General features: G+C 38.6%; 2 protein-coding genes and 1 pseudogene across 2 annotated transcripts; 2 read left to right on the plus strand and 1 right to left on the minus strand.

Annotated features, from left to right (window-relative positions):
* Positions 1–380: 380 nt before the first annotated feature.
* LOC116163727 (putative nuclease HARBI1) lies at positions 381–2,251 on the plus strand. The gene is made up of 2 exons (XM_031477820.1): positions 381–618; positions 674–2,251. The coding sequence occupies exon 2, from the start codon at positions 1,171–1,173 to the stop codon at positions 2,095–2,097; it is 927 nt and encodes a 308-aa protein (XP_031333680.1). The 5' UTR covers positions 381–618; positions 674–1,170; the 3' UTR covers positions 2,098–2,251.
* On the minus strand, positions 2,132–3,027 carry LOC116159509 (annotated as a pseudogene).
* A 6,543-nt stretch (positions 3,028–9,570) lies between these two features.
* Positions 9,571–10,118, plus strand: LOC116159526 (KRAB-A domain-containing protein 2-like). The gene is made up of 2 exons (XM_031472522.1): positions 9,571–9,709; positions 9,856–10,118. Exons 1-2 carry the CDS (start codon positions 9,571–9,573, stop codon positions 10,116–10,118), a joined length of 402 nt encoding a protein of 133 aa, XP_031328382.1.
* The last annotated feature ends 874 nt before the right edge of the window (positions 10,119–10,992 follow it).

Here is a 10,992-nt window from a genome sequence, read left to right on the forward strand (position 1 = left end):
GTCTTTTGTACTATATGGTCTAAGGTGTCTTTTGATTTTTGAATCATATAACTTCCAGTCGTGCTCACTTTTGGTCCAAATTCCTTAGTATCTCTATAATTTATTTTGCTACATTTTTGGGAAACTAAGTCTAACTAGTCTCGATAGTTTCAAAACTAAACCCTTGAAAAGAAAAGCAGAGGGGTTAGTTCCGGGCGGGCATTCATTTAAATTCGATGCTATATAATTAAGTTAATGACGTTTTTGCGCGATCGGTCATTTCTGACTATTTACCATGTGTGTTTCCATGACAGTATACTTTGTTTCACTGGTGCTGAACCTGACGTCATAAATGCGATTCTCTCTTCATTACATTTAAATCGATTGAGACAAAAAAATTACGTCATTAACGTAAGTCGTGACAAATAAACCAATTATTGATCTGTCAATAATATCAATCCGTCAAACGATTTTCGTTAGATTTCCAGTGTTTTGAGACTTCTTCCATATCACTGCGAGTATAATCCAATCGAAATGGTATGGTCAGAATGCAAACAGCATTACGATGCAAGGATCGGTTCAATTCAGCCTGTCACACACAGTGCCGTTTTGTCTTTATGGAATGAGGCACTGCACAAAGTAACCTCTTTATATGCTGTTTTGTGAAACAGTACTTAATAACTTTAATGTTTAGGTTACACCGGAAAAATGGAAAAGATATTTTGATCATACAAGAGGCATTATAAACCAGGCCTGGGAACGGGAACAACATATTGGGCGCGTTCATAAGACACAACTGTTGTGGAACAGTTACCGATACGTCTTATAATTACGTTGCTACTTTTACGCTCTTTACGGAGCAGTCGGCCATTTTTAGTAGCGCAGTGTAAATTGACAAGTATCTTGTCATTTAAGGTTAATTATTCGCTATTTTGGGATTACGAATTGGTTATTATAAGTTTTGATGTTTTTGTGTGATTCTAATGGATTTACAAGCGATTATTGCTCTTTTGGTTGAAGATCGAGGTATTTAATGTTGCAATAATTGAAAATGTTGCTTTAGATTTAGCAGAACCCCTAAACATTATTGGCAATGAGGTAAGGGAACGAAATGCTATTCCTCGAAATTTAAATTATTATGAGGAAACAATCCCTCAATATTTGGGGGATCTGTTCGTTCAGCACTTTAGGATGTCGCGAGAATGTTTTGGAGAATTAAGTACTGTAATTGGAAATAATCAACGACTACAAAACTCGACAATACCAATGCAAAAGAAGATACTGTTTACTTTGTGGGTGTTGGCCAAACCAGAATCATTCTTGGCAGCAGGAGATCGATTCGGATTGGCTAGAAGTACTGCACATGGTATTTTTAAAGATGTTGTTGCAGTCTTTGTAGAGTTGCTAAATAGATATATAACGTGGCCAAATAATCATGATACGGCAATTAGGGCATTTCATGACAAGTCAGGTGGATTCCCTGGAGTTATTGGGGCTATTGATGGTTGCCACATTCAAATGAAACAACCAACTGCAAACGCTAACGATTACTATAATCGTAAACAAGTGCATTCTGTAATTCTTCAGGGAATATGTAATCATAAAAAACTATTTATGGACATATATGTGGGTATGCCTGGCAGAGTGCACGATGCACATGTTCTGCGTACCAGTCCAGTATATGGTCATCTGGTAAATAACAACAACACAATAATGCCACACAATTGCCATATTCTTGGAGATTCGGCTTACCCCCTAATGGAAAATCTCTTAACACCTTTTCGGGACAATGGGCACTTAAACGAAGACCAAATACGTTACAATGTTAAATTGTCAACGATAAGAGCAGTTATCGAAAGGGCCTTCGGTCAATTAAAGGGAAAGTTCAGGCGTCTGAAATATTTAGACATTGCAGAACCTGACTTCGCAACAGAAATTATTACTGCTGCTTGTGTTTTGCACAACTTTACCCTTATGTGGGGGGAAGAAATGCACGACAATGAAGCAATTATAGAAGGAGAAAATAATCACCAAGAAGCTGATGATAACGATGTTGTCGCCGACCATCAAAATGGCGTAGAAAAACGCAATTTTATTGTAAATATTTTACGACATTAGAACAAACAATGCATGGGTATTATTACTTTTTGGATTATCTTCTTTCTAACATTAATTTTAAAATTTCATTCCTTTCTTTTTGAATATCATTACTCTCTTCTATTGCTTTGCGCAGCAAAGTTATTTCCATTATCCTTCTCTCTTCGAGTTCGAGTTGTTTTTTTCTCTGCCTGAACAATGTGCTCATTTTATGTGCGCTGCCGCTAGGGGTTTTCGTAGGTGCGCTTTCTGCTTCACTCACTTCAAATGTTTGCGATAAGGCTTCTGGTTTATCTCTTATTGGTGGCATGCTGGAAATTGTATGTGGTTTTACACTTTTGTCTTCTTGAAATAAATCGTCAAATGATTCATAATGTTCCCACGAAATTCTACCTCTTCCAGTCCTAGTTATTGTATCTTTTAATCCAGTGTAGGTTTTCTTTAAATTTCTAAATTTTCTGTCTAAAATTTCTTCGGTTACCTCGTAACCTTCCTTTAAAAATTGACTTTTAATTTGTGCCCAAAGTGCTTTTTTTTAATTTTTGGATCTCTGAACTTATCCTTTAATGTTTTATAATTTGAAATCAGTAAAAGTGTGGTATTACGATTCCATGCGAATTCAGTACCTAAACAATGTAGAATTAGATAGTCTAATTGGGAGTAATAATTAGCTACCTAAATTGCAATTTGCATTTGAACCATTAGTAGATGGTTGGGGATCATCAATACTTTGTTCATTCACCATAATATTGGCAGCTATTAATTGCTGTTTATCTACAGCAATTAATTGCTCATTACCTAAACAATTAATGAACATTAGATTCTTATAGTGTAGATAGGAGTACATCGTTATAATCATAACATAATTTGTCTACATGTCATTGGTTACATAGTTAATGACCTACCATACCCATCTTCAAAGATGCACTGCAACTTTCCATCTTCAGTCATAATAATGTTTCCTGAAGAATTATATCTAAAATCTTTAAATGCCATATATTCTTGGGCCATTTTAAAATAACTCTGTTCCCGCGATATAAGAAATGTAAACTGTGCACGTTCGACAGTTGTCAAAGTATAGAGAGTGACGTTAACGTCAAGTGCTCGTGTCAAAGTAGCGGTCGTGTCATAAGACCACAACTGTTACCGATACGCTACGAGGTAGCTGTATGTGTCTTATGAACGCGCCCATTGATACATCAGACATCTTACCTGTGATTGTCAACTTGGACGAATCAGGGTATCGATTCCCGAAGTTAGTCGATATGCTCCGTGATGTGCATGTGATGTGACCGGCTGCCATGACGTCATGATCGTATACGATAGGGATAAGTTCAAGTTTAGCTGCATTCCCGAATCGCGAACAAACTGTATGCGCTAACCAATCACAGACAAGAATTGAACTGTCATTTGTCAGTTTTGTATTTTGTTTCGTTTTTGCATTAAGGATACTGTTATTAATAACCAGAAAATCCTCGAACAATTCCATGTTTTATTTCACAGAAAATATGTGAATTTATAGGTTAGGGCACTGAATAACCTCTTTAGCAAAACAGCTGCAAGATCCGTCCTGTAGCTGGAACTGCGCATGACTTTCACGCAACGAGTGGTCTAGACCAGTCGTTGCGTTCGATCAACTTTTCGCTCGATGTGGTAGGTTCGAGAATGCAGTGACATTCACGTTCACATCAAGGTCAGTCGATGTGAACAAAGCACATCTTCGGGAATCGACGCCCGATAGTGATGAAGATTATTATGGTGATTATATTCATGAGACAGAAGAGAATGAGCGTGTTTAAGAATATTACTTTGGGCCGTTTATACATATATACTTGTGGTGTAGTGTCGTTTTTTCTTTTGTACATACGATTTGAATATGAACATTTGAGTTTTTTCAGGAATAAATATCTTCACTACCTGTTTTCTCTCACAATTGCGTTTTTTTTAAATAAATCGGATCAGAAGATATTCAAGATCCTTTATGCGAATATCTCGAGTGTGTGGCAAAAGAACAGAAACTGTATGTATGCTTGTTATTTCAATGAGCCTGTGGTACGAGTATAATGCCTACGCTTTATCTCAAATTTGTAAGGCGCGTATACATCTGAGCATTTGGGTCCGAATGAGCAAGGCGAGCGCGAATGAGCATTCAAATGTGGACGACTGAGCAACGTGCGCCGAGCACGCTCGACCCGATCCAAATTTTGTCGGTAGATTAAAGCGAGCGCTTGCGGCGAACACGCTCATACGTGCTCAGTGTGGACATCGACAGGGAACGGAAAGGACATACCATATTGAAACGCGCACTACGAGCATTCATTGAGCGAAGCTCATGTGTCTCGATCGCGTGTCCCATTCAGATGTGTACTCAGCCCCCTTTCCAAATGCTCATTCGCGCTCGCCTTGCTCATTCGACCCAATGCTCAGATGTATACGCGCCTTAATATATAAATGCGAAAGGCCTACCGACAAACCATGGCCTATACGACTTCTGCAAATGGCTAGTTAAGGATCATTAAAATTCGCGCAACTTAACCTGTTCTGTCCGTTAGCCACCCTGAGAGACCCCTTGGTGTGAAGAGTACATCCTATTCCACTCCTTTCCGGTTCCTCAAATCATTTCTCAATAAGTGTACAGGTTTAGACTAGGTCCAAATAAACACATGAGCTGCTGGCTAATGAACTTATGTTTAAGGGCGATAAAAAAACGCGTATTCTTCACATTGGTAGCATACTTAATTTCACATCAACATTATGTAAACAAAATATTAATTTACGAACTGCCTAAAGACAAACTTTAAGTTACAAATGTTCCTATGCGTTTTCTGTAACTGTTGTACTAAAATCTTTAAACTAAATAATTCATTTATGTTTGATCTAAGGTAGTAGTTTGTTGCTATATAAATAATTTAGAGTTTGTCATTAGAAACTGATACAATAAAAAACGTTGTTCATATTGATGTTTAATAGCAGTTCTTATTCAATTTAATACCATCAACATGGTAGCAGAGCGTGGTTCTTTCTAAATATTCGTTGGTACGTCATTCAAAGGAAATCTTGGTTGCTAGCGTGGAATAGATAGCGCAGTGGATCGATAAAATCGGAATCAATTTTTTTTTTTGACAAGAGACGACACGAAAAATGGAAATTCAAGGAATAGAAAAACTACGGGGTATTGAAAATTGGAGTATTTGGAAATTTGCTATAAGAAATTTATTACGAGGAAAAGTGGACGCGTATGAAGTTTGCATTGGGGAAATACTGAAGCCAGTGCAATTAGCTATTGAAGATAAGGACTTTAATCAGGCAGAATACGATGCAAAATTCAAGGCTTGGGACAGGGGAGATCGTGCAGCAAGTCAGATAATTATTAAATCTCTAGAATCAAAGGTTATGGCGTTGTTGGTTTCATGTGAAACGGCACGGGAAATTTGGCTCAAATTGCATTCTATTTTTGAGCAACGAACCAAACAAGCTGCGCATACTGTTCAAACTGAATTTTTCAATTTTAGTAAAAATCCTGCTGATAATATGGTGACTCACATTGCTCGTTATGAGGAGCTGGTTCTGCGCATGCAGCAGCTGAATGTGAAACCGGACGAGTCTTCACTCGTAGTAAAGATGCTCGATTCTCTCTCAGATGACTACGAGGGCCTTCAACAAGCTTGGTGGGCGAGATCTGAACAACAGCAAACATTTGCGAATTTGGTTGAAGTGTTGACATCGGAAGAAAAACGTCGGCAGCAGAAAACAGGAAAACAGGAAGAGTTAGTCGCACTTTTTTCTAGTAAGGCCTACATAAAAAAGAAATATGCCAATAATGGTGGCAATAATTTTAATAAAATTAAATGCTACCGGTGCGGACGTGTGGGGCATATCCGGAAAAATTGCAAAAAGGGAAAAGAAGACAGTGAAGAAAAATCGAAAGACGAGGCTGAGGCTCTCAGCGCGGAAGATGGCGATGTTTGGATTGTTGATTCCGGAGCTACAGATCACATAACTCGTCATCGTGAGTGGTTTTTGTCTTATGAGCAGTTTGCAGTTCCCTTAAAAATTTATGTCGGCGACAAATCAACAATGGACGCTCTCGGAAAAGGAAGTATAAAATTTCAGGCTTATGTCGACAGAAAGAAAATAGAATGTCACATGGAAAATGTTCTTTTTGTGCCAGGGGCACGAAGAAATCTTTTTTCGGTCACGGCTGCGTTGGACAAGGGCATGAAGTTCAGATCTTCCAGCGAAAGATGTGAATTCACTCGGGATGGAGTTGTAAAAGCATACGGAGTTCGAATGGGTCAATTATTCAGGATGGTAATTCAAATAACATTTCCGAAAGATTATGTAAATGAGGCCAATCTAACGACGAAAATTACACTTCAAAATTGGCATGAAAAATTTGGACATCAGAACAAACAACATGTCAAGAAAATTTTGAAAAACCAGAAAATCGACTTCATCGAGGACGAAACATTTTGTGGAGCTTGCGTGGAAGGAAAACAACACCGGAGTACTTTTGAATCACGAAATCAGCGTGCTACGACGACTGGAACAGTTCTACATGTTGATTTGTGCGGACCAATGGAATGCACTTCGTTGGGTGGTGCTAAATATTTTGCGTGTTTTACTTGTGATTATTCAAGAATGCGATTTGTTTATTTCCTCAAGGAAAAATCAGAAACTGCTGGAAAAATTGTAGAGGTGTTACAAATCATAAAAACTCAACTTGGTAGATCGATGAAAACCCTGCAGTGTGATGGAGGAAAAGAATTCGACAACAGCGAGGTTCGAAAAATATTGAAGTTGGACGGGGTGAATTTGGCGGTGTCAAATCCTTATACGCATGAACAAAATGGATGCGCTGAACGAACAAACAGAACAGTGGTTGATTTGGCTCGAACAATGCTTTTGGCTAAAAAATTGCCAAAATATTTGTGGGCGGAAGCGGTCAATACTGCTGTTTACATTTTGAATCGCAGTGGACCAAGCGGAGTTGAAAACAAATCTCCTTACGAACTTTTCACGGGGAAGAAGGTGAATTTAAATCGTTTCTATGTTTTTGGCACAGATTGTTTCGTGCACGTACCGAAAGAAAAGAGAAATAAATGGGACCCAAAAGGCAAACGAGGAATTTTTGTCGGATATTCTGACAATATTGACGGTTTTCGTATTTGGTATAAATCGGAAAATCGCATCGTTCGCAGTAAATGCGTTGTTTTTGAACCAGAACAGTCTGAAAAATTATTGTCATTATTTCCGGAGAAGACAAGAAGCGCAGATAGTCAAGGTCCCGAAACATTTCCAGGAGAAGATTTCATCGATCAAGGGAATTTGCAAGATCATGAAGAAGATTTTGTCGATCAAGAGACGAGCACACCAACTCAAGAAAAGGAATTGGAGGGTAAAGCATCGGAAGAAATCTTGGAAAAACGACATCTCAGAAATCGGAACGATCTCAAAGCACCAAACAGGTTGTTATATGCAATGCTTTCGGAAGTTGTTGAACCAAAAAGTTATAACGAGGCCATAAAATCGGCAGAAAAGCAGAATTGGGTGACCGCCATGAACGAAGAAATGGCATCATTGAAAGAAAATTCGACGTGGAAAATTGTTGAACTGCCGGAAAAGCGAAAAACTATTTCTAATCGCTGGGTATATCGTGTGAAACGGGATTCTTACGGGAATGTTTCGCGGTTTAAGGCACGTTTAGTTGTCAGAGGATTTAGTCAGCGAGAAGGTATTGATTATAATGAGACATTTAGTCCTGTGGCACGACTTGATTCAATTCGGATAGTTTTGAGTATTGCAGCGAAAGAAAAATTGAAGATTGCTCAATTTGACGTCAAGACTGCATTTTTTATATGGAAAAATTGATGAAGAAATTTACATGGATCAACCTGAAGGTTATGAAGATGGAAGTCAGCGTGTTTGTAAATTGCAGAGGAGTCTTTATGGTTTAAAACAATCCCCAAGATGCTGGAACGAACGGTTCAAGGAGGTTTTAATTTCATTTGGTTTACAGGAGAGTACAGCTGACCCATGTTTATTTTACCGTATTTCCAAAAATGAAAAACTGATAGTCGTTATTTATGTGGACGATGGATTGGTTGTTGCCACAACAAAAGAATCTATTAATAAATTCATTGGAAAACTCGAAGAAGAATTCAAAATGACAGCGGAGCCAGTCGGATGTTTTCTCAATATTCAAATTAATCAACATAACGATGGAACAATTTTCATTAATCAAAAACGGTACGTTGATGACATAATTGAAAAATTTAAAATGACAGAAGCAAATTCAGTTAGTACGCCAATTGAAAGATGTCAATTAACAGGGGAAGAAATGAAATTTGAATTGACAAAAGCCCCTTATCGAGAAGCAGTAGGGTGCTTAATGTATTTAGCAGTATCTACTCGTCCTGATATCACGTTTGTTGTAAATTATGTTTCACAGTTTCTGGAAGAACCAAGGGAACAGCACTGGACAATGGTAAAAAGGATCATTAAATACTTGAAGGGCACAGCTGAAATGGGAATTTATTACAAAGAAGTTGACACTCAAGTTAACGAATTAGAGTCATACAGCGACGCAGATTTTGCAAGTGACCCTCGTACAAGACGGTCTGTCAGCGGTCTGGTTTTTAAATTTTGTGGAGGTGCTATCGTCTGGGCAAGCAGGAAGCAGAAAAGTGTTTCCTTATCTACCACAGAGGCGGAATATGTGGCTGCCAGCGAAGCAGCTAAAGACATTGTATGGTTAAATCGTCTTTTTGGGGAAATTGCACCATTAGAAAAAGTACCAACGCTTCGTGTAGATAGCATACGCGCAATAAAACTCGCTCGAAACCCAAGTTTCCACAAGAGATCGAAACATATTGATGTGCGGGCGCATTTTGTACGGGAACGAGTTCAAAATAAGGAGATGAACATAGTGCATGTTGCAAGTGAAGATCAAGTTGCGGATATTTTAACTAAGCTAATTCCAAAAATTCAATTTCAACATCTTAGAGAAAAATTGGGGATGTTTTCATTGTAACATAAATGAAAGTTTAAAGTTTGAGGGGAAGTGTTGTACTAAAATCTTTAAACTAAATAATTCATTTATGTTTGATCTAAGGTAGTAGTTTGTTGCTATATAAATAAGTTAGAGTTTGTCGTTAGAAACCGATACAATAAAAAACGTTGTTCATATTGATGTTTAATAGCAGTTCTTATTCAATTTAATACCATCAACAATATGGTTTTTAACGAAGTTAACTCACGTGGACAAGTGGACTTATAGACATGCAATCGTGCAAAGATCGTGATTTTAAGTTTATAATGAACTATCAAGATCATTTGAGCAAGTTTGTAATTTTACGTCCTTTAAAAACAAAAACAACAGCTGAGGTTAGTTACAATTTAATTGATATTTTTTGCATTTTTGGTGCTCCGTCAATACTCCAGTCAGATAATGGACGAGAATTTGTTAATTGTGTCATAGACGAATTGACCGTCATGTGGCCACAATTAAAAATTGTACATGGCAAACCGCACCATTCCCAGAGTCAAGGGAGTGTAGAAAGAGCCAATCGGGACGTGGAGGAAATGATAAGAGCTTGGATGATAGATAACGATTCCACTCAATGGAACGAAGGTTTGCGTTTTTGCCAGTACCAAAAAAATAATAGCTTCCATTCTGGAATCAAGCAATCGCCGTTTGAAGCACTGTTTGGAAGGAAAGCCAAATTAGGACTAGCATCTAGTGCTCTTCCACTTCTGTTATTGAAAGCTTGAACACAGAAGAAGATGTAGAAGAAGTAACTGGTTCAGTGATAAATGAAACTTTAGTGCAAACAGAAGAATCAGATCAGATTGAGGAGGAAGATGTTCAAACTACTGAAGAAATATTATTTTATGAAGAATCGGATAAATCAGATCTGATTGAGCAGCTAGAAACCCAAACTACTGAGGAAATATTACTAAATGAAGGAACGGACAAAATAGACCAAATTGAAGAGAGCGAAGTCCAAACTACCGAAGAAACATCAATACTAGGTAAATGATGTTCACCTAAACATTAAAAAAAATCAACAGATAGCCGTCATGGGACTAGAGCAACAAGCAAAACGTATGAAGTCTCAGAGTGATTCCAAATATCCACCCTCGTATCCACCACTCGAATGTGGAACAACCGTAACAATTCCAGTACGGTACCCGATGTGGACCGGAGTAAAAGTGATCTCAGAAACCTTATAGGTATGGTTTTTAGCGGCATTTTTGCAAAAAATTTTTTTTGTAAAAGTAGCTTTTAATCTCACTTTGGCTGGCTGGCTGGCTGCTGGCTGGCTGGCTGGCTGGCTGGCTGGCTGGCAGCAAATGTGGGCGCGTAGAAGAACTCTTGTAGAAAGGCAACGGGTGTACGTGTATCTACAGGGCCGTGAAAATTGTCAACCTTAGGGACATGGCTACAAGATGTGGGGTTGGCGACATCTGGGCGTCATCCTCGAGCGTAGTATACTAACGTGAAGGTTTTTCAGTTTTTTCCTATCTTCTACTACAGTTTTGGTCCGATTCTTTTGAAATTGGTGTCGTCGGAAAGATGTTGTAAACGCGCACAACTCTTGCGTGGCGGAATTTTGTTTTTTGTCATAGGGGCGAAATTAACGACCTTTTGCGAGGCGCGCGCGCGTCTTCGAGAAGTAGTCAACTTCGGGCGCCTTTTACCTTCCGTTGCGAACTCACGCGGTTTAACGTTTCGTAAATCTCGAATCGCTGTCTCTCTTTCTCGTGTCGCCAATAGAAGTGGATTGCGAGTGAACGGGACGTCGGAAGTGGGACCGTAAAAGAGAATGTGGTAGCCCGCGACACGATCTCACTGATGGTGGAGTCAAATCTTCAAACGCGAATTGCGGGTGAACGGGACGTCGGAAGTGGGTA

Source organism: Photinus pyralis, unplaced genomic scaffold (genome assembly GCF_008802855.1).
Source record: "Photinus pyralis isolate 1611_PpyrPB1 unplaced genomic scaffold, Ppyr1.3 Ppyr1.4_LG1, whole genome shotgun sequence".
Classification (NCBI taxonomy): domain Eukaryota; kingdom Metazoa; phylum Arthropoda; class Insecta; order Coleoptera; family Lampyridae; genus Photinus; species Photinus pyralis.